Raw genomic sequence first — 25,069 nt, forward strand, 5'->3', positions numbered from 1 at the left:
TCCCAGAAAGAGGGATAGATTAAATAGAGGCAAGCAAACTATCAGACATGGAATTCAAAACAATACTAATGAGGAAGCTGAATGAACTCGGCAAACTCAAAGAAAACTACAATGAACCCCAGGGGAACTACAAAGAACTCCAGGGAAACTCAAAGAACTAGAAGGAAGCTTCAAGAAACTTACTGAGAACTACACCAGCATAAAAAAGGACATAGAAACTATCAATAAGAACCAGGAAGAAATGAAGAATACAATTTCTGAACTGAAGAACACAGTAGACTCAATCAAAAGCAGGCTAAATGAAGCAGAAGATCGAATCAGTGAGTTAGAGGACAACGTAAAATAAAATCCCCAAACAATGCAACAAAATGAAAAAAGACTGAATAGGAATGAAAAGTGTTGAAGAGAACTACAGGACAACATGAAACAAAACAGTATCCATATTATAGGGATAAAAGAAGGAGAAGAAGAGGATCATGGGATAGAAAACCTGATTGAAAATTTAATGACAGGAAATTTTCCTAACTTGATGAGAAAAAGTCATACAAGTGAGGAAGCACAGAAGTTCCCAATGAAGATGAACCCAAAAAGGCCCACTCCAAGGCACATCATAATTAAAATGGCACCATTCCAAGACAAAGAGAGGATCCTAAAAACAGAAAGAGAAAAACAGCAAATAACATACAAGGGAGCTCCAATAAGGTTATCAACTGATTTCTCAACAGAAACACTACAAGCCAGAAGGGAATAGCAAAAACTATTTCAAGCAATGAAAAACAAAGGCCTACAACCAAGACTACTCTACCCAGCAAGACTCTCTTTCAAAATGGAAGAGTTTCCCAAAAGAAGACTAAAAGAATACACTTCTACCAAACCAGCATTGCAAGAGATGCTAAAGCGAATGCTGTAAGAAAAAGAAGAAATAGAGAGACAGAGAGGAACATAGGTACAAAAGGAAATGAATAATACCTGACAATAGTAACCTTAAAGGTAAATGGATTAAATGCTCCAAGCAAAAGACATAGGGTAGCAGAATAGATATGAAAACATGACCCACATATATGGTCTCTACAAGAGAATCCTTAAAAACAAAAGATTTACACAGACTTAAAGTGAAGAGATGGAAAAAAAGTATTCCAAGCAAATGGACATGAAAAAAAGCATGGGTAGCAATACTTATGTCAGACAAAACAGATTTCACAGCAAAGGCATAAAAAGAGACAAAGAAGGACATTTTATAATACAAAAGGGAAAAATCCATAAAGAAGATATAACCCTGGTAAACATATATGCACCCAGCATAGGTGCACCAAATATATGAGGAAAATCTTGGAAGACTACAAGAAGGATATAAACAGCAACACACTCATAGTAGGGGATTTTAACCTGTCTTTGTCAACAATGGACAGATCTTTGAAGAAAAGAAACAAGTATATTGAGGCATTGAACAACACTCTAGATCAAATGGACTTGATATATATAGAACTTTTAACCACAAAGATGCAAAATAAACATTCTTTTCAAATGCACATAAAACATTTTCAAAGATAGACCACATAGTAGGACACAAAACAAGCCTCAAGAAATTCAAGAAAATTGAAATTATATCAAGCATCTTCTCAGATCACAATGCCTTGAAACTAGAAATCAACCTCAAGGAAAAAATTCAAGACATTCAAACTCATGGAGAATGAATAACATGATATTAAATAATGAATGAGTAAACAAAGACATCAAGGAAGTAATCAAGAAGTTTCTGGAAACAAATGGAAATGAGCACAGAACAGCCCAAAACCTATGGGACACAGCAAAAGCAGTCCTGAGAGGAAAGATCAGAGCAAGACAGGCCTACCTAAAAGGATAGAAGAATCTCAAATAAAAAATCTAACCCTACAGCTACAAGAACTAGAACAACAACAATACACAAAACACAGAGTGAGTAGAGGAAGGAATTCATCAAGATCAGAGGAGAATTAAATGACATAGAGACTAAACAAACAATTCAAAAGATCAACAAAAATAGAAGCTGCTTCTTTGAAGAGATAAACAAAATTGACAAGCCTTAAGCCAGGCTCACCAAGAAAAAAAGAGAGGGGACCCAAATAAACAAAATCAGAAATGAAAGAGAAATCACAACCGCTATCACAGAAATACAAAGGATTGTAAGAAATTACTACATCTATATGGCAAGAAACTTGAAAACTTAGATGAAATCGACAAATTTCTAGAAACATATAATCTTCCAAAACTGAATCAAGAAAAAGCAGAAAGCCTGAACAGACCGATAACAAACAATGAAATTGAGACAGTAATAAAAAACTCCCAGCAAAAAAAAAGCTCTGGATTGGAGGGCTTCACTGGCAAATATTACAAACCATTTAGGGAAGAACTAACCCCTACCCTTCTCAAACTATTCCAAAAAATCCAAGACGGAAGACTCCCAAACTCTTTCTGTGAAGCCAGTATCACCCTAATTCCAAAACCAAGTCAAGACACAACAAAGAAAGTAAACTACAGCCAATATCACTGATGAACATAGATGCTATAATCCTCAACAAAATATTGGCAAACCGGATCCAGCAACACATTAGAAAGATTATATACCACGATCAAGTGAGATTCATCCCAGGGATGCCAGGATGGTTTATTATTCGCAAATCAATAGATGTAATACACCACATAAACAAAAATGAAAGACAAAAACCACATGATCATATCAACAGATGCTGAAAAGGCATTTCATGAAGTACAACACCCTTTTATGATGAAAACACTCAGCAAAATGGGAATAGAGGGAGCATACTTCAACATAATAAAGGCCATATATGAGAAACCTGAAGCCAACATCATACTCAATGGACAAAAACTGAAAGCATTCAGAAACAAGACAAGGCTGCCCACTCTCTCCACTCCTATTCAACATAGTCTTGGTAGTTCTAGCCACAGGAATCAGACAAGAAAAAGAAATGAAAGGCATCCAAATTGGAAAAGAGGAAGTAAAACTGTCATTATTTGCAGATGACATGATAGTGTACATAGAAAACCCTATAGATTCCACAAAAAACTACTTGACATAAGTGAATTTGGCAAAATAGCAGGGTACAAATTCAATATTGAGAAATCAAAGGCATTTCTGTACACCAACAATAATATAGAGAAATTAGGGAAAAATCCCATTTACTATAGCACCAAGAAAAATAAAGTACCTAGGGATAAACTTAAACAAAGAGATAAAAGACCTGTACTCAGAAAACTAAAGAACACTGAAGAAAGAAATTAAGGAAGATACAAATAAATGGAAGCATATACCATGTTCATGGATGGGAAGAATCAACATCATTAAAATGTCTGTATTACCCAAAGCAATTTGTAGATTCAATGCATTCCCTATTAAAATACCAGTGACGTATTTCACAGACCTAGAACAAATACTTCAAAAATGTATATGAAACCAAAAAAGGACCCCAAATAGCCACAGCAATCTTGAGACAAAAGGACACAATAGGAGGAACCACAATACCTGACATCAAACTATACTACAAGGCCACTGTGATCAAAACACCCTGGTACTGGCCTAAAAACAAACATACAGATCAATGGAACAGAATAGAGAGCCCAGAAATAAATCCTGGTCTATATGGTCAACTAATATTTCACAAAGGGGGAAGGAACATAAAATGGAGTAAGAAGAGTCTCTTCAACAAATGGTGCTGGGAGAATTGAACAGGGATGTACAAAATAATGAAACTAGACCACCAACTAACACCACACACAAGAATAAACTCAAATTGTATCAAGGACTTAAATGTAAGACATGACATGATAAAAATCATAGAGGAAAACATAGGCTGGAAAATGTCAGATATCCCACATAACAATATTTTCACTGATACATCTCCTAAGTAAAGGGAAATAAATGAAAAACTAAACAAATGAGACTACATCAAACTAAAGAGTTTCTGCTCAGCAAAAGAAAGCATCAACAAGATGATAAGAGAACCAATCATATGGGAAAACATATTTGCCAATAATACCTCAGACAAGGGATTGATCTCCAAAATCTATAAAGAACTTACACATCTCAACACCAAGAAGACAGACAGCCCAATTAAAAAATGGGCAAAGGACCTGAACAAACACTTCTCCAAGGAGGATATACAGAGGGTCCATAGGCATATGAAAGAATGCTCAACATCACTAGCCATCAGATGCAAATAAAAACCACAATGAGATACCACTTTACATGAGTCAGAATGGTCATAATCAGCAAATCAACAAACAAGTGCTGGTGAGGATGTGGAGAAATGGGAACCCTAGTGCACTGTTTATGGGAAAGCAGACTAGTGCAGCCACTATGGAAAACAGTATGGAATTACCTCAAAAAACAAAAAGTGTGTGCCTTTTGAACCAGTGATTCCACTGCTAGGATTATACCTTAAGAATCCTGAAACCCCAATTCAAAAGAACTTTTGCACACATTTGTTCATAGCAGCGCTGTGTATAGTAGCCAAGTACTGGAAACAGCCTATGTGCCCATCTATGAATGAGTGGATTGAAGAACTGGTACAGTTACACAATGGAATACTATGCAGCAGAAAGAAAGAAGGAATTCCTGCCATGATTAAACATTAACTGTGCCAAACTCAGGTCAGAGTTGCACTACATGTTGCTAAGACCTCCCTCAGGTCCTTGTCAGTCAGCACTGTTGGACAATAATCATTGTTTGTTTGGATTACTCCTAAAAGAGTTATTATATAGCCTGTATTTCCTTGTTTTGTCCATAAGAATATTATGAAAGTCCTTGCTTGACTGTTTTCTCAGACATCCTCATAGCTTACTCCCTGTCTGTCTTCAACCTCATTTCCAGATGACTGTTCCTAGACCACCCAGCTAGTTCCTTTCCACCATCATACCTCAATTTATGCTTCTCCCTAGTATTTTTCACCATCTGACATAACATTTTTATTAATATGTTTGTTTGCCTTCTCCCACAGTTGTAATGCAAGCTTCATGAAGACAGAAATTGTCTTATTTTATTAACTGCCATATACTCATATTCATGCCATTCAATAATCTGTTGAATGAACAAATGAATGACTACTTCCAGATCTCCTATATGTACCAGATAGGTCTACTAGCTTAGTAGTCAGGTCTGTTATTATTACAGTGCCTCAAAATGTTTTGTAATATACAAATTATTTTTACATTTACTCTTCAACAGTAGTAATACTGTCAAAAAAGGAAATGAAGTCAGTCATTCTTTTATTCAGTGAATATTTGTGGAGCAACTATGGTGTGCTAGGCATTGTGCCCAGCACTTCTGACATAGCACATGAGGTCTGAAGTTGACTACTGGTGTATTATAATTTGTTTTTCATGAATTCTTGCTGGTTCTTTCATTAATTACTCATAAAGTATCCCTTCTATAAAATTTTATAAATTTTTAAACCATGGATTAAGGATAGTCTCTTGCTAGTATGTAGATTTGCAAAATTAATATTTTTCCTTTTTAAAAATCAGAATGACATTCACCTTTCTCATACACTATTCCACAAAGAACACTGAGAGCACCAGGAGGTATTTTCAAGTTCTCAATAACCTGAAGTGTATGTAAAATAACCTAAGACTTGCACTTTATAAATTTTTCAACCTCCTTGGACTTCACCTGAGTCTTAGTCCAGAGGAAGCAGAAGCAAAGTAGCAGGCAATCATCCTTTCTCTTCATTGATCAGTAAGGTACCCTTGGGCTTCCTTTGATATGAATAGAATTTAAAAGAAACTATTTAGGTATTTTCCTCTGCTATTCTGTCAGTCCTCAGAGAAGGAAAACTCTGACTCCAAAAAACCTCCGCTGCCTTGCGGCATACCTCTTCAGGGGAAAGGCTAAGGGAGTAAACCCCGACAGAAAATCCGGAGCCGGAGTCCCTAAGGCGGTCTGACGTTGTAGTCAACACCGGCAACTCCTGCGGCGCACCTGAACCCAAGCTGTATCGACTCCGTCTTTCCCTTGGAACCTTCAGCTGCGAAGAGAGGGGGGGTCTGCTGCATGGGCAACAGCAGACCCTCCATATTACCCTGCCCAGGCTCTGTAGCTTCAGCGTCATCACAAGATGTCGATTCAACACGGGAGGAGACAGATACCATGTCACTCCCGAGTCGGACTGCACAGCCATTCTCGGCGGTGCAGATAGACTCTTAAGAAGCTACACCATCGTCTCTCGAGACGGACGGCTGCCGACGATTCTGTCAGTCCTGTGTGGAAACCAGAATAGCTAGAGGTGGCTCTTGCTAACTTATTTATACTTTCAGGATGGACAGTATATGTAAGTGAAAATACACAGCTATTCTAGTAGGGTGGTAGGATTATGGATGATTTTTATGAGTAGTGTTATTTTAGTTTCCTTTAATTTTTATCATCTTTTTAATTAAAAAGAAAACATTTAGCTTTGAAATACATTTGAAGGTTTTATATAGAAAGGGAAATTTCCTGCTCTGTCTGCTTTAGTGAAGTTCTTATTAATGCAATCACATTCTTCACTTCTTCCTTCCATTGAAGATTCAGGTTTAATGAATTATGTCTTTCATATATGATACTGTTTGGGACAGAGGAAAGGGAGAAGTATGGCTCCATGTGGAAGACAAACTAAATCAGCTCATAGAGGGAATCCTGACTAAAGTTTCTAGTCCGGGTTGGAAAACACAAAGATGAGGCTCTTAATGTGAAGTAAAAGGAGCACATAGGAAGCAAACTCAGGCTGTTTTCTCCAACATTGTATCCAAACCAATACTGAGCTGTCATTTTCAAATTAGGGAACATGTATGAATGAGAACATGTTCCTATTTTTTAAAAAGGATTTTTCACTCTGGCGCAAAAATAAACTTAGTTGTCATGGTAATTCTTACTCTCCTGGCAGGTGTATGCCTGGAGTACTGGTTTTGCCTTCAGAGAGTGAGGAAGGAATACACTTTGCAATGCCAAGTGCGATTAAGTGGAATGTGTGTTCCTTGGTACTTTAATATCACCCAGAGCAACTCAGACCCTAAAACTTGGCTCTGTGCTTGGTGGTATTGTATGAATGAGAGCAACCTTTAGAGATGTATTCCTATAACCAAAACATTAGCAATACTAATAACAGCTTGCTTAATTTTCTCAGTGCAACCCAATCCTATAGAAACTGTTATTACTCCCAGTATACAGATGGGTAATCTGAGGCACAGAGAAATTTTAAAACTCTCCTAGGGTCACACACATAATTAGGGGTAGAATTAGAATAGAATATAAATCTAAACAATCTCGGCCCCAGTTCTCAGCATGTACCTTTTAATTCTGTCCAGCTTAGCACTTTGTCTACTGGTACCATTTTCTCTCTTGATCTTTTCTAATTTTTTTTCTTAGACTAACCCTTTTGTTATAATAATTCGTGAAAGAGTCATACAGTCCACCCACTCCCTTTTTGGAGTGGGGCCATATTTTTAATCTCAAATTCATCTACACCTTAAACAAATTATTTCTTCTGTTAAAACTAGTCAAAATATAAGTATTAAATAACTGAATCACAAGTAGTGTCCTGGATAGAGCTCATTCCACTGTGTTGACTAGGAAATTCTGTAGTGTAGAGGTCTAAGTAACTTACATTAAGTGCCTTCAAAGTTTTCCCATACTCTTTGTCCACTAAATATTGTTTCTATTTTTACATTTTTCTTCCACTTAGAAAAATAAGGTACCTGTTAAATATTTAGTTATAAGATATTGTATAACACATACACAAGATTTATAAGCAACATAAAACTATAAAGGACATATAAAAAGCATGGAATGTTTGTCACTGATAATTCTTTAGGCACTCATTGTCATGGATGTAAATATGCTTTACATGCTAACTATACTATTGCCAACAGATATAACTCTTTTAAGAGTAACCATAAATCATATAATAATGAACTATATGATATTGGGATTCTGCTTCCTTCAAAATTTAAAGATACTATTTTTAGAGCATTATAAATAAGAGCATATAAACCTGAGTTGTAACAATACCAGTGCCAATCACATGACATATAAGTAGTTTAGGAGTTCTGTGAGGTGTAGGTGAATTTGAAAATCACATGCTATGAAGCTATTTGTCACAAACAGTAAAGTTCAGTGTACATACTCATTCAGATTATAAGGAAAAAATACTCTCCTTCATTTCTCAAGTCTCCCTTTTGAAATTTGTGATATTGTGCTAAACTTAAAGTCAGTATGTGTTGCTTCTAGAGTTACTGGGCTCAGCACTATGGAAACCAAGAAGCTCGTGGAGTATGTAAAAATAAAACATATATATATACATATATGTATATATATATATGTGTGTGTGTGTATGTATATATATAATGTGTTCTCTAGTCTTATATTAAATATGCATAAACAAAGGCAATTGATTCTTAGATTTGTTTAAAGAGAAAATCTTTAAATTTAATCACTCTTTTCCCTCACAGATTGCAGACTTTGGTTTGTCAAAATGGCGCATGATGTCCCTGTCACAATCACGAAATAGTAAATCTGCACCAGAAGGAGGGACCATTATCTATATGCCACCTGAAAACTATGAGCCTGGACAAAAATCAAGGGCCAGTGTCAAGCATGATATATACAGGTATAGTGCATTAGTTTTGCTCAGAGTAGACTTGTATAAAAAACAAGATTAATCAATCAGAATTTTTAAGGTACATTTTAAAATGTTATTTTTTTTAATGTATTTTATTGATTATATTGTTACAATAGTTCCAATTTTCTCCCCTTTGCTCCCCTCCACCCAGCATCTCCCTCCCCCGGCAATACCCCCCCAAGTCCATACCCATGGTTCGTAAAAAATAACTATCCCTCCCTCTCAGATATTAAGACCCTTTGTAATCTTGTAAAGGTCAATGGGCGAAGGTCTCAAGCTCCTCTAGCTGATTCAAGCTGAACATGGTCGTCGTCCTACCTACCCTTGGGTCCAGAAATCCCTAATAATAGTGGGGGTGTGGAGGGGAGGGTGGCCTTCCCACATGAGGAAGGATTGTGCAGACTCCAGGTCAGTTGGCTGTCTCCGGACAACAGCATGCTTGGTTTAACAGGCTGGCATCCTTGTTGTGTTCTGGGGGGCAACAGATTTGGCGAAAAGGGTTAAAAGACATCATTCAATCCATAACTACTGGATGCCAAAAGGCAGGGATTAATTTTTCAATGTTCCACATTAGGAGAAGAAAAAAAGGGCTTCTTTGGAGGAAGGCGTGCTAGGCACATCTCACCTGTCCAAAACCCTTTGCCCACCATACTTAGTTTGGGCTGAGGGAAATAATTTAGGTTTTCCCCTCTCAGACCTCTGGGCCCTTTCTGTCCAAGCCATTAGGATAGAAGAGAGAAACCAGTTTTAAAGTGAAGCCCACAGACCACCCCATTCTTCACCAACCCAGCCATTTAGATCAGTCAAACCGTTGAGTCTCAGGAAGCGGCGCTGCAGAGGATTAAGTGAGGCTTATGCGTACAGACAATCACTTGGGTAATGCGGTCATAGGCTTATGCCCTTTGAAAACAGAAAACACGTGTTAATTTATGTAACATAACCCACAAAGTAGTCTCTAAATCTGTAAGACTGTCTTATTGGGAAGACATCCAGTTGCAAGGCACTTGACATTCTACTTGCCTGCAACTTGATTATCTTTGATGATATCACAGACATGGTTTAATTTTCAAGTGAAACCATATTTTAAATGAAAAGAGACTTTTAAGACGGTTAGCTGCCCTACTTTATAGTCTACTACTCATCACTGTGATTTTCCTTGAATAATTATTTTTCTCCCTAAGATTACCCTCCTTGTCTTTAAAGGGACTACATTAACTCCATTTTTAATTTATCCTGTTCATTTGCATAAACATAACAAGAGCAGCAAATGATCACTTATGATCTTTAGTTCTGCTTTGCTGGAACTTACCCAAGGAACATTTAGGGTGACCCTCAGTCTGCTCTTCATGGCACAGAAGTTGAGCCACATACCTGGCATTCATCCTTGCCTGTACACACCTGTCCTTTCCAAGTCTTTCTGGTTTTTCATTGTGCCTTAAGTCCCTTCTAGCCATCTTTCAGGGAAAGAACCTTCGTTCCTTCCCTGGAAAGATTGCTGTGGACCGCACAACCAACCATGGTACCAGGCCTTTTATCTCGCGGGCTTTTATTACCTTTGAAAGTCATTCCCAGTTTCTCAGGGCTTTTTGGTAAGAACCTGAGCCCAAGCATGTCTCCTTTAGGCTTGACATTCCAGTCAAAGATTTGGTCAAAAAAAAAAAAAAGAAAAGAAACCTCTATTAACAACTGGTCTTATTAGTTCTATGCAAAGAAACTTATGTCATTACTTACTTGTTTAGAATGCCAAACTCTGGAGGGATCAGATAGGGAGAAAAATATACAATGTGAAGGAAAATCTTTGTCCTAATATTCACTGAACTGGCATTTCCATTCTTCATATTTTCATTTTTCCCCCACTAAAAAAATTTTTTTTGTTTTTCCATTACACTTGTCTCACTTTTTCCCCCTCTTGCTTCCCTGCATCCTGCCCCTCCCTTCCCCCACATTCAGTTCCCACTTAGTTGCCCATGTCTGTGGGTCATTTTTACATGTTCTTTGACTTGACCCTTCCCCTTCTCTCCCACCCCCCTCCCCCCTTTGTTACTGTTAGTCTACTTCTTGTTTACATAGCTCTGGTTCAATTTTGCTCATTTGTTTGTGTTGTTCATTAGTTACCTGTAATAGATGTCAGCATAAAGTATTTTTCTTTCGTTGCCTGGCTTATTTCGCTAAGCATAATTCTCTCTAGTTCCATTCATGTTGTTGCAAATGGTGGAAGTTCCTTCTTTCTTTCTGCTACATAGAACTCCATTGTGTAAATGTACCACAGTTTTTTGATCCACTCATCTACAGATGGGCATTTAGGTTTGTTTACAGCACTTGGCTATTATAAATAGTGCTGCTATGAACATTGGAGTGCATACGTTCTTTTGAATTGGTGTTTCTGGATTTTTCATATATAATCCTAGCAATGGAATTGCTGGTTCAAAAGGCAGTTCCATTTTTAGTTTTTTGAGGAAATTCCAAACTGTTTTCCATAGTGGCTGCACCAGTCTGCATTCCCACCAGCAATGCACCAGGGTTCCCGTTTCTCCGCATCCTCTCCAGCACAAGTTGTTCGTTGATTTGTTGATGATAGCCATTCTGACTGGTGTGAGGTGGTATCTCATTGTGGTTTTTATTTGCATCTCTCTGATGGCTAGTGATGTTGAGCATACTTTCATATGTCTATGGGTACTCTGAATGTCCTCTTTGGAGAAGTGTTTGTTCAGGTCCTTTGCCCATTTTTTAATTGGGTTGTCTGTCTTCTTGGTGTTGAGTCGTATGAGTTCTTTATATATTTTGGAGATCACTCCCTTGTCTGAGATGTCATTGGCGAATATATTTTTCCATATGGTTGGTTTCCTTATCATCTTGCTGATGGTTTCTTTAGCTGAGCAGAAACTTTTTAGTTTGATGTAGTCCCATTTGTTTATTCTTTCCTTTATTTCCCTTGCCTTAGGAGATATACCAGTGAAAATGTTGCTACGTGGGATATGTGAAATTTTCCTGCCTATGTTTTCCTCTAGGACTTTTATGCTATCACAGCTTACATTTAACTCTTTGATCCATTTTGAATTTATTCTGGTGTATGGTGTAAGTTGATGGTCTAGTTTCATTTTTTTGCATGTCCCTGTCCAGTTCTCCCAACACCATTTGTTGAAGAGGCTCTTTTCACTCCATTTGATGTTGTTTCCACCTTTGTCAAATATTAGTTGACCATATGAACCTGGGCTTATTTCTGGACTCTCTATTCTGTTCCATTGATCTATATGTCTGTTTTTATGCCAGTACCAGACTGTTTTGTTTACCGTGGCCTTGTAGTATAGTTTGATATCAGGTATTGTGATTCCTCCTACTGTGTTCTTCCTCAAAATTGCTGTGGCTATTCGGGCTCTTTTTTGGTTCCATATAAATTTTTGAAGTATTTGTTCGAGGTCTGTGAAGAATGCCATTGGTATTTTAATAGGGATTGCATTGAATCTATAAATTACTTTGGGTAGTATGGACATTTTAATGATGTTGATTCTTCCCATCCATGAGCATGGTATATGTTTCCATTTATTTGTATCTTCTTTAATTTCTTTCTTCAGTGTTCTGTAGTTTTCTGAGTACAGGTCTTTTACCTCCTTGGTTAAGTTTATTCCTAAGTATTTTATTTTTCTTGTTGCTATGGTAAATTGAATTTTTCTTTCAGTTTCTATCTCTGAGTTTTTATTGTTGGTGTATAAAAATGCCTTCGATTTCTTAATATTGACTTTGTATCCTGCTATTTTGCTGAATTCACTTATTAGGTTGAGTAGTTATTTTGTGGAGTCTATAGGGTTTTCTGTCTACACTATCATGTCATCTGCAAATAATGACAGTTTTACTTCCTCTTTTCCAATTTGGATGCCTTTTATTTTTCTTTCTTGTCTGATTGCTGTGGCAAGAACTTCCAAGACTATGTTGAATAGGAGTGGAGAGAGCGGACATCCTTGTCTTGTTCCTGATCCCAGGGGGAATGCTCTCAGTTTTTACCCATTGAGTGTGATGTTGGCTTCAGGTTTCTCGTATATGGCCTTTATTATGTTAAGGTATGCTCCCTCTATTCCCATTTTGCTGAGAGTTTTTATCATAAATGGGTGTTGTACTTTATCAAATGCTTTTTCTGCATCTATTGCTATGATCATGTGGTTTTCGTCTTTCATTTTCTTTATGTGGTGTATTACGTTTATTGATTTGCGAATATTAAAAGATCCTTGCATCCCTGGGATGAATCACATTTGATCGTGGTGTGTGATCTTTCTAATATGTTGGTGGATTCGGTTTGCTAATATTTTGTTGAGTATCTTAGCATCTATATTCATCAGCAATATTGACCTGTAGTTTTCTTTCTTTGTTGTGTCTTGACCTGGTTTTGGAATTAGGGTTATACTGGCTTCATAGAACGAGTTTGGGAGTCTTCCCTATTCTTGTATCTTTTGGAATAGTCTGAAGAGGATAGGAGTTAGTTCTTCCCTAAATGTTTTGTAGAATTCACTTGTGAAGCCATCCGGTCCAGGGGTTTTGTGTGCTGGGAATTTTTTGATTACTGCTTCAATTTCACTAGCTGTTATTGGTCTATTCAGACTTTCTGCTTCTTCTTGATTCAGTTTTGGAAGACTATATGTTTCCAGGAATTTGTCCATTTCCTCTAGGTTGTCAAATTTCTTGCCATATAGTTGTTCGTAATAATTTCTTACAATCCTTTGTATTTCTGTGGTATCGGTTGTGATTTCTCCTCTTTCGTTTCTGATTTTATTTATTTGTGTCCTCTCTCTTTTTTTCTTGATGAGCCTGGTTAAAGGCTTGTCAATTTTGTTTATCTTTTCAAAGAACCAGCTCCTACATTTGTTGATCTTTTGAATTGTTACTCTAGTCTCTATGTAATTTAATTGTGCTCTGATCTTGATGATTTCCTTCCTTCTACTTGATCTGGGCTTTGCTTGTAGTTCTTCCCCTAGTTCTTGTAGCTGTAGGGTTAAATTTTTTATTTGAGATTCTTCTAGCTTTTTTAGGTAGGCCTGTATTGCTATGAACTTTCTTCTTAGTATGGCTTTTGCTGTATCCCATAGGTTTTGGGTTGTTGTGTGTTCATTATCATTAGTTTCCAGAAACTTTTTGATTTCCTCCTTGATATCATTGTTAACCCATTCGTTATTTAATAGCATGTTATTCATTCTCCATGAGTTTGAATGTTTTTGAGTTTTTTCCTTGAGGTTGATTTCTAGTTTCAAGGCATTGTGATCTGAGAAGATGCTTGATATAATTTCAATTTTCTTGAATTTGTTAAGGCTTGTTTTGTGTCCCACCATGTGGTCTATCTTTGAAAATGTTCCATGTGCACTTGAGAAGTATGTATATTTTGCTTCTTTGGGGTGAAAACTTCTATATATATCGACTAAGTCCATTTGATCTAGAGTGTTGTTCAGTGCCTCAATATCTTTGGTGTTTCTTTGCTTCGAAGATCTGTCCATTGTTGACAATGGGGTGTTAAAGTCCCCTACTATGAGTGTGTTGCTGTCTATATCTCTCTTGGAGTCTTTCAAAATTTTCCTTATGTATTTGGGTGCTCCTAAGTTGGGTGCATATATATTTATAAGGGTTAATATCTTCTTGATGGATTTTTCCGTTAAGTATTATGAAATGCCCTTCTTTGTCTCTTTTTATGGACTTTGCTGTGAAATCTGTTTTGTCTGATATAAGTATTGCTACCCCAGCTTTTTTTCATGTCCATTTGCTTGAAATACTTTTCCATCCCTTTACTTTCAGTATGTGTAGATCTTTTGTTCTAAGGTGAGTCTCTTGTAGACAGCATATATGTGGGTCATTCTTTCTAATTCATTCAGCTACCCTAGTCTTTTAATTGGAGCGTTTAATCCATTTACATTTAAGGTTATTAGCGATAAGTACTTATTCATTGTCATTTTCCCCCTTTGTACTCGTGTTCTCTGTCTCTCTCTGTTTCTTTATCTTCTTAAAGCAGACCCTTTAGCATCTCTTGCATTGCTGGTTTGGTGGAGATGTATTCTTTTAACCTTCTTTTGTCTTGGAAGCTCCTTATTTCACCCTCCATTTTGAATGAGAGCCTTGCTGGGTAGAGTATTCTAGGTTGTAGACCTTTGTTTTTCATTGCTTGAAATATTTTTTGCCATTCCCTTCTGGCTTGTAGTGTTTCTGCTGAGAAATCTGTTGATAGCCTTATTGGAGCTCCCTTGTATGTTATTAGTTGTTTCTCTTTTGCTGCTTTTAGGATTCTCACTTTGTCTTTGAATGTTGCCATTTTAATTATGATGTGTCTTGAGGTGGGCCTGTTGGAGTTCATCTTCATTGGGACCCTCTGTGCTTCCTGGACTTGCGTGACTCTTTCTCTCCTCATGTTAGGGAAGTTTTCTGTCATTAGTTTTTCAAAGAGGTTTTCTATCCCTTGCTCTTCTTCTTCTCCTTCTGGAATTCCCATGATATTGATATTATTACGTTTCATGTTGTCCTGCAGCTGTCTTAGAACCTCTTCAGTCTTGTTCAGTCTTTTTTCATTTTGTTGCATTGTCTGGGAGTTTTTGTGTATGTTGTCCTCCAGCTCGCTGATCCGATCTTCTGCTTCCTCTAGCCTGCTTTTAATTCTTTCTACTGTGTTCTTCAATTCAGAGATCGTATTCTTCATTTCCTCCTGGCTCTTATTGATAGCTTCTATGTCCTTTTTCATGCTCGTGTAATTCTCTGTAAGTTCCTTGTAGCTTTTCTGGAGTTCCTGGTAGTTTTCCTGGAGTTCTTGTAGTTTCTGCTGAACTCATTCAGCTTCTCTATAATCCATGTTTTGAATTCCATATCTGATATTTTGTTCCCCTCTATTTCATTTAGCACTCTCTCTGGGGATTCTACCTTTACTTTTGATGGGGTTGTTTCTCTGTTTCCCCATTTTTGTTACTCCTTTTGTTTGTTGGTGCTTCTTATAATGATCTGCACTTCCTGGATCTGCCCCTGGTAGCGTCAGATCATGTACCAGACTGCCCTACGCAGCCTATTGGAGACTTCCAGGGATCTACTGCCTTTGTCTGTCTTCTTTAGTTGTTAATCTACTCAACCTGTGATTAGCCTCAGGCTTAAGGACCGTGGGTGTGGCAGCTTAATTCATGTAGGCAGGGCTTTTATTAACCTTTAGTCTGATGCCACTTGGAGGGGAATGATCTGTCTGTTGTACTGGGGCTGAGTCAGCACTGGCTGGTCCTGGGAGGAGGTTAGTGTAGCTTCCACTTACTCCTCTGCCATCTTGGATCTCCGTCTGTGTTGTTCTTGATGTTATTTCTTTAATCTGTCTGGTTGTATTTCAGCTACTCTTTGGTGGATCTTTTTCTCTGGTTAGTTGATTGAGGTTCACTCTGCCCACCTTGTCTTGAGATCTTTTGTGGAGGTGCTGCTAAAACATAATCACACAACCCAGGCAAGAAACCCACACCCTCTGATATCTCCCCCAACTACAATCTCACTATAGGTTGCAAATGAGCCCATATTAATATACTTGTGGAGATATTGGTACTCTTATTTCATAGGAGAAACAGATAGGAGTTGTTTTAAATGAAGGAAGGGTAATTTTTGAGCTGGGAGTTGATAGAGTAATAATATCAGCAATTGGGATCAAGGTTATGTAAGACAGCAATTAACATTTACACTGTATGTTTGAAAAGCAGGAGAGGGTTACAGTGTGGAGTGACAAAGTGGAAGTGTATAGTATTAGGATTATATAATCGGTATATGCTATATGTTTAACGTGGAAGTGAGGATAGACACAACAGACATCCAGGCAGACAGACAGACAGAAATTGAAGGAGAGGGCTGAGGAGGTTAGAAGGTAGGAAACAGATTGAGAAAGAATTTTCAAGAATAAAAATACAGAGTAGAAAATAGCAAGACAGGAAGGGAGAGAGGAAAGAGAGACAGAAAGTAGAGAAGAGAAGGGTAGGAGAGAGAACAAAAGCAGGAGGGGAGGGAGAAGAGGGGGGACTGGATTAAAATGTTTTTAAAAATATATATTATAAAAAAAGATTAGGAGATTAAAACATGATATAAAATTGCAAGATAGAGAGAAAGAGAGAATATATAGCGAGAGGAATAAGGGACGGGAAAGCAAGAGGATGGGGGAGGGAAAGAACACGGAGGAGGGAAGGAAATCAAGAGGAAGAGGAGATATTAGTGAGGGAAAGATTGAAATTGAAGAGTTGACAAAAGATAGGATGAAGGAGAGAAATACAAGAGGGAGAGAAAGAAGTGAGGGGATGGGGTGGAAAGAGAGAAGGGGTAAGAATGGGAGGGTGAAGTGGGAGGGGAATAAATTAGAATTATAATTTAAATATTAAAAGATTAGAATATAAAGTGGAATAGGGAGAGAGAAAGAGAGAGAATATTTATAGGGAGAGAAGGAAAATAAGGGCAAGGGAGGAAAGAAAAACGAATGTAGACTGAAGGGGGACAAAATAAAGAAAGAAATTTAATAAAATTGAAAGTGCTTAGCGCAGATAAAGGAGAGAGAGAGAAAGGAAACGGAGGGAGGACGAGGATAAGGGGGAGGGAAGGGGATTAGAAGAAAGGAATAGGAAAGAAAGGGAGAGAACTTAAAATTTAAAAAATTAACAAAGAATAGGATGCAGGGGAGACATGCTAAGGGGAGAGAAGGGAGGGATGAGGAGGGGAGAAAAGGAGAGAGAATAAAAAAGGACAGGGGTGCAGTTAGAGAGAGAGTGAGAAATAAAAGAATGAGAGGATTTTAACTCAATTCAACTTTTATGCACAGTCTCTGGGTATTTTTGGTTTGTTTGTTTTTTTGTTTTTCCTTCCTTCCTTCTTGAGTCCGCCCCTATTCAAAATTCCATGGGTTTCAAATCTTTTCTGGTTGGTTGGCTGGCTGTGGGAGGGTTCTGCTTGATTCTGGGGTTGCTAGTCTTTTTTTCGTGGGCCTACCACCGCTCTGCTGTGAGCTGCCTTTAGTTGTCCCCTCCTGAGGCACCCTCAGCCCTCCTCAGGCTTGTCCAGCTACTCCTTCCCTCTGTTGGTCCAGCCTGTGTCTGCCAGCAATCTCCGCCCTGCCTCCAGTCCTGTCTCTATTCCCAGGCTACAGCTTCTGCTCTCTTCCCTGTCTATATGCCTGCGCATCCTATCTCTCTCCCTGTCTCAAGACTGTCCCTTTGTTCTGCAGGACTCTGGCACAGTCGGTCAAAGCGCCGGGCCCAGTGGCACTCTCCTGCCCAGGGCCTCACCCCTAGTCTGGAGCTCTGCAGCGGCTTTCCCGCGTGGGCTCTTCTCCTTGCCCCCAAACTGTCTCTATTCCGTGCTACAGCTTCCGCTGGCTTCCCTGTCTGTAGGCCTGCGCGCTCTATCTCTCTTCCCGCCCCAGCACCATCCCTTTGTTCTGCAGGATTCTAGTGTGGTTGGTCAGCGCAGTGCTCTCCTGCCCAGGAGCTCTCCCCGAGTCTGGAGCTCCGAAGCAGCCTTTCCCTGCGGGCCCTTCTCCCCTCCCTAAAACCACTCCACTCCAGAACCACCGCCTCCACTCTCGTCCCTACTTACACGTCCTGCGTGCCCTATTTCTCTCCTAGCCCCAAACCTGCCTTTTGTTCTGTGGGATTCTAGCGCGATAGCTCAAAGCGCCGGGGGCATGCACTGCTCTCCTGCTCAGGAACTCTCCCCCGGTCCGGAGTTCCACAGCAGCTTTTCTGTGCTGCCTGTCTCCTTGCCCCAAAACTGTCCCTTTGTTCTGTAGGGCCCTAGTGCAAGTGCTGTGCGTGCCTGGAGTACCGAGTTTTCAGTCTGAGGTTGCAGCTGAGGAGGTTTCCCTCTAGACTCAGATCACACAGTTTCTCCCAGTCCTGGTTGTTCACTGTTCTCTAACTCCTCTGGCTTTTTCAGCCGAATCCTCTCCCTAACTCCCTACAAGAATTCACTTATCGGTGTGCCCCTAGCAGGGGGAGCCTCCAAGCAGCTCCCGGCTAGTGAGCTCTCCAGCGTGGTACTGCAGACGCACCAGGTCCTGGAATGACTCAAGTCTGCAGTCCGTGGTAAACCCCTCCACCCTCCTCCACGCTGCTCCCACGCTCTCCTCCCTGTTCACGCTATCGGAGATCCACAGTCACTCAGTCACTCCTCTCTCCATTCGTTCCTGGAGTCTCTCCGTAACAGGAGCGAGCTGAGAACACTGCTCCTACTCCGCCGCCATCTTTCTCCTCTCTCTTAAAATGTTATTTTAATTCTTCTCTCCTAAGTGTGGGGAAAATCAATATGAGCCCACAGTGACTACTATTTCTGAAGTTAAACATGCCTTGCTTTAAGCCACTTTTATATCTTTGAAAACATTTTAAAGCACATCTTATTGTCCTGTCAATTTATAATATAATACTTAGGGTTTTATCATATGTGACTTTAATGTGGGGACTGGGGGTGGGAGGCAGGGACACTCTGGTTTACACTTAACAATACTGAAGAAGACAGTACTAGAGCGGAACAAATTCAATAAATAGGGACACACAGACAGTTTTCTTACTGATCTCTATTTTTTTGAATAATAAAATCATATAATAAGAGGGTATAGCTTATCTGGGTGTTAAAGAATAATTACTAAATTATCCACAAGTTATTTTTTGCATATAACTTTATTTTTATAACAGTAATTTCCTAATTTTTCCATTTAAAATTAATTCTCTTTCAAAACAAACTGAATATTCATCATCTCTGTTCTGTGTGCTTATTCTTTATACAATAGTTCACTACCTCATCACTTTCAAAAAATGGTATTTCCACAGTCAGCTTTTAAATTTAGCATTATAGTTTATTATGCATAGTTAGTTTATAATATGCTGTTTGTATATTTTTATCTTAAACAGCTATGCAGTTATCACATGGGAAGTCTTATCCAGAAAACAGCCTTTTGAGGGTAAGTGTTCTGGTTAACGTCATGTAGGTATGCCACATACAGAATTCTCTAAAGCTCATCTTATTTTATATATTTCTACCATTCATTTTCTGGAAAACACACTATAAACCATAACAACTTACCATGAATCCCCTATACAATGAAAAATGTACTAGATTCAGGATCAGAAAAATTAGATTCTAATTCTTATTCTGAGAGTAGTTAGTTCTATCATCAAACAACTATAAATTTCTTGAGTCTTCATTTTTTTCTCAGTGAAATGAAATATCTGAATTCCTATTTCTAAGATTCATTCCAGCTATAAAACTCTTCATATGAAAATTTAATTAGAGTGGGAAGATGGAGGCAGAGTAGCTAGCAGCCCTGTCTACTTGCTCCAATTGCAGACTGAACTTGGAGTAAAAACACAGAGCAGAGAGTGGCTGTGAGTGCATGCAAACATGGACAAGAGTGCAGGGACTGCTCGGGAGTGGGAGAAAACTAGTGGCCCATGCTTTCTAAGTATAACTGGCAGTGCTGCCAGCCCAGTGTAGGGGTAGCTGTGGATTGGTTCAGGAGCCACCAGCTACTGGGGCAAGGAAAGAAGGGCTAGGAGGTGTGGGCCCTAGAAACTGCACAGCAGGAGCAGGCCCACCCTGGGCTGAATATCTCTGGAGGGAGCAGGGTCAGCACTCCAACACGGCCCAGTGTTATTATATCACCGCAGGGCCCTTCCCAGCATCATTCAGGAAGGATCCAGTGAGAAATTTTATATGAAACTGTCAGAGGCTCGGAAACACAGAGGCCAGCCCTAACCACGAGACTATGATTTTGAGAGAGGGGGAGCATATGCAGAACAGGGTCTACAGGGATGGGTGCTATAGCATTGGGGCCAAACAGAGACTCTTTTGGAAGGGGAGCTAAGGCAAGACCTAAGACTCGGCAGGGACCCAAGCTCACACACATACGAGCACAACAGCTCTGCTAAACAAAAAGAGGGCCAGAGTGCACTGCAGGACCAGTGGGTGGGACTCTACTAAGTGCAGCTCTGAGCACAGGGCTGTTCAGAGTGAGTTCAGCAGTGTTGCCAGCAAAAGAGCAGCAGCTTCAGGACTGGGAGGCATGAGCCGGGTGCCAGAGGTTTGAAGCATCCAACTAGATCCCCTCACAAACAGGTGAGCCCATCCTTCACCTGTGGGATTCCAGGCTCAAGAGTGTTCTCCTGGGAATATTTCCCCAGGAAAAAGAAGAAAAAGCTCCTAAAAGGCCTTTTGCCAGACACCAGGAGCTACACAGTTCCTCGGAACCTGATCTACTAAACCCAGCAGAGAGAATAGAGACAGGAGCAACAAGGTACAAACTTCCCCCTGCATAGCTTTTTAACATTCATACATTGCCCTTTAACTTTGGGACTAATATATCACCAGGTTTTATGTTATAGTTTATTTCAAACCTCATATATTGCTCATCCCTTCCCTCACTCCATTTTACCTTCTTCCTTTTTCTTCTTATCTTGGATTTAAATTCTATTTTCTCTTTAGCTACAAATTGTTTCCATTCTCCACTCTTAACTATTTCCCCAACCTCTCAAAACCATTTATGATTGTCATTAGCCATCTCAAATTATTTTTCCTATTCTTAAAGTATCCTTATTCTCTCTCCACCTTTATCAATCTTTGCTCAGGAGATGCGGATAGGTGGATATTGATATATTTCTTCAAGTTCATATGTAGATAGCCACTATTTTGGTATTTCAAATCTCAAATTTTATTGATCCACTATCCTACTTAATCTTGCCTTCCTCCTGCTCTTTCTATTTTTTGTTTATATGTGAATTTTTCCCTCTCTCAGCCTGGTTTTCATTACTCACTTTCAGTATTCCTTCTCCCTCCATCCTATCCTCCCTTTTATCCCCAACTCACCTATATAAATATCATCTCATTCATTGTTGAGAGTGTAGTGGAGGATCTTTTCCTCCAATTATGTCACAATTATTTGTTATGTATATATAATTTTTTTCATCTTTTTCTCTCACTATATATATATATATATATTTAAATTTTGGTTTAAACCTAATACTATATGCTTCCCTTCTCTTACTCCATTCCATCTTCCCTTCTCCCTTTTTTATCTATGATATAAATTTTATTTTCTTTTTTCTTTGTCTTTTCTCTATTTCCTACCCTTATTATTCCACCTCCCTCTACACTCACAAAATCTTTTCCCTCTGTTTGTCATTTCATATTTGTTTTTCCTTTCTTATAATAGTTTTTTCTTTCTTATAAAGAGTGTAACCTCTTTACACCTTTATTAATATTGGCTTCCTTGCAGCTGATAGGGTGGTTGTGGGCGGGGGTTATTTTGGGGGGGTATAGGCCTGTTTCCTGGGATGTTTGGTTTTGTTCTGACAGCATCTGTACAACAGTAATCAAGACGTGGTAGGCAGAGTGAATCTCAGCCAGATGGAGGGAAGGACCCACCAAAGAACAACCCAACAACAAAAACTCAATTACAACCTGAGAGCCCACATAAATGGCATAAAGGACAGCCCAAGAGCATCAATATTGGCACTCAAAGGGACTGCAACACTGAGCCCCACAGGACTCCTAAGGAGGTCACACCACAAAGACAGGGGGGCAAAACAGAACAATGTAACAGCAATAACCAACAACAAGAGTTACCTAAAATCGGGAGACAAAGAAACAATGACCACTTGAAAGGAAAGCAAGAATCCACAGAAAGACTGCTAAACAAAATTGAGACAAGCAGATAATGAGACCTTGAATTCAAAATAATGGTTATAAGGAAGCTCAATGAACTCAGTGAGAACTACAAAAAACTCCAGGGAAGCTACAAAGAACTTACTGAACTACAGCAGAATTAAAAAGGACATAGAAAATATCAGTAAGAGACAGGAGGAAATGAATAATATAATTGCCAAAATGAAAAACACAGAAGAAGGAATTAAAAGCAGGCTAGATGAAGCAGAGAATTGAATCAGCGAGCTGGAGGACAAAGTAGAAAATCATACCCAGACAGAGCAACAAAATTTTAAAAGGCCCAAGAAGAAAGAACAGGGGTTAAGGGAGATACAGGACAACATGAAACATAATAATATGTTATATAATAAGGATACTAGAAGGGGAAGAAGAGGAGCAAGGGATAGACAACCTGTTTCAAAAAGTAATGACAGGAATCTCCCTAAACTTGCCGAGAGAAAAAGTCTCACAAGTTCAAGAAGCACAGAGGATCCCAATCAACGTGAACCCAAAGAGGTCCACTCCAAAACACATTATAATTAAAATGGCAAAATTCAAAAACAAGGAGAAAATCTTAAAAGCATCAAAAGAGAAACAGCTAATAACATAAAAGGGCACTCCAATAAGGCTATCAGCTGATTTCTCAACAGAAATACTACAAGACAGAAGGGAATGACAAAAAATATTCCAAGCAATGAAAAGCAAAAGCCTGCAACAAAGACTACTCTACCCAGCAAGGCTCTCTTTCAAAATGGAAGGTGAAATAAGGAGTTTCCAAGACAAAAGAAGGCTTAAAGAATACATCTCTACCAAACCATCATTGGAAGAAATTCTAAAGGGACTACTTTAAGAAGATGAAAGAAGAAAGGGGTGGGGAATACAGATACAAAGAGAAAAAATGGCTTTGAATGACTACATATCAATAATAACCCTAACTGTAAATGGATTAAATGCTCCAATTGAAAGACATAGGGTAGCTGAATGGAAAAGAAAACATGACCTGCATATATGCTGTCTGCAGGAGACCCACCTCAGAACAAAAGATCTACAGAGATGGAAAGTAAAGAGATGGAAAAATATTCCAAGCAAACAGACATGAAAAAAAAAGCCGAGTTAGCAATACTTATATCAGACCTTCAAAACAAAGGTCATAAAAAGAGACAGAGAAGAATACTTTATAATACTTAAGGGGAGAATCCATCAAGAAGATATAACCATTGTAAACATATATGCAACCAACATAGGAATACTCAAATATATAAGAAAAATCTTGGAGGACTTCAAGAAAGATATAAACAGCAACACACTTATAGTAGGGGACTTTAACACCCCACTGTCAGCAAAGGATAGACCTTCCAAGCAAAGAATCAAAAAGGATGTTGTGGCACTTAATGACATTAGATCAAATGGGCTTAATTGATATATACAGAAACTTTCAGCCCAAAGAAGCAAAATATACACTCTTTTCAAATGCACATGGAATATTCTCAAAAACAGACCACACTGTAGGTCACAAAACAGGCCTCAACAAATTCAAGAAAATTTAAAACATATCAAGAATTCTCTCAGATCATAATGGCTTGAAACTAGAAACCAACCTCAAGGAAAAAAGACTCGAAAACATTCAAATTCATGGAGACTGAGTAACATCCTAAAAATAATGAATGGATTAACAATGAGAACAAGGAAGAAATTTAAAAATACCTGGAAACAAATGAAAATGAACATGCAACAGCTCAAAACCTTTGATACACAGTGAAGACAGTCCTGAGAAGGAAGTTCATAGCAATATGGGCCTATCTAAAAAAGATAGAAGAATCTCAAATAGACAACCTAACCCTACATCTACAAAAACTAGAGGAACAACAACAAACAAAGCCCAGAGCAAGTACAAGCAAGGAAATAATTATGGTCAGAGCAGAATTAAATGGCATAGGGACTAAAAGAACACTTCAAAGGATCGATAAATCCAAGAGCTGGTTCTTTGAAAAGATAAACAAAATCGACAAGCCATTAGCCAGGCTCATCAAGAATGAAAGAGAGAGGACCCAAATAAAAAAAATATCAGAAATGAAAGAGTAGAAATAACAACTGATATCAGAGAAATACAAAGGACTGAAAGAAATTACTATGAAAAACTATATGCCAAGAAATATGAAAACGTGGGTGAAATGGACAAATTTCTGGAAACACATAATCTTCCGAAACTGAATCAAGAAGAAGCAAAAAGCCTGATTAGTCCGATAATAGCTAGTGAAATTGAAGCAGTAATCAAAAAACTCCCGGCACACAAAAGTCCTGGACTGGAAGGCTTCACAGGTTAATTTTACCAAACATTTAGGGAAGAGCTAACTCCTGTCCTTCTTAAATTATTCCAAAAAATTCAAGAAAAGAAGACTCCCCTACTCTTTTATGAGACCCTATTATCATATTTCCAAAACCAGGTAAAGACACAACAAAGAAAGAAAACTACAGGTCAGTATCCCTGATGAATTTAGATGCTAAAATCCTCAACAAAATATTGGCAAACCAGATCTAGCAATACACTAGAAAGATCATACACCATAATCAAGTTGGATTCATCCCAGGGATGCAAGCCTGGTACATATTCACGAATCAATAAACGTAACCATCACAAAAACAAAATGAAAGACTAAAATTACATGATCATATCAATAGATACTGTAAAAGCATTTGATAAAGGACAGAACCTGTTTGATCCACTCATTTACTAATGGAAAGTTATGATAATAACATTCAGC

General features: G+C 38.5%; 1 protein-coding gene across 1 annotated transcript in view; it reads left to right on the forward strand.

Moving 5' to 3' along the window:
- RIPK2 (receptor interacting serine/threonine kinase 2) overlaps positions 1–25,069 on the forward strand; it is a 52,203-nt gene that overhangs the window by 12,854 nt on the left and 14,280 nt on the right. Inside the window, 2 exon segments of the mRNA XM_090283813.1 lie at positions 8,479–8,636; positions 19,520–19,569. Coding sequence (XP_090139939.1) covers positions 8,479–8,636; positions 19,520–19,569 — 208 coding nt within the window.

Source organism: Furipterus horrens, unplaced genomic scaffold, assembly GCF_987537825.1.
Source record: "Furipterus horrens unplaced genomic scaffold, mFurHor1.1.pri manual_scaffold_7, whole genome shotgun sequence".
Lineage (NCBI taxonomy): Eukaryota > Metazoa > Chordata > Mammalia > Chiroptera > Furipteridae > Furipterus > Furipterus horrens.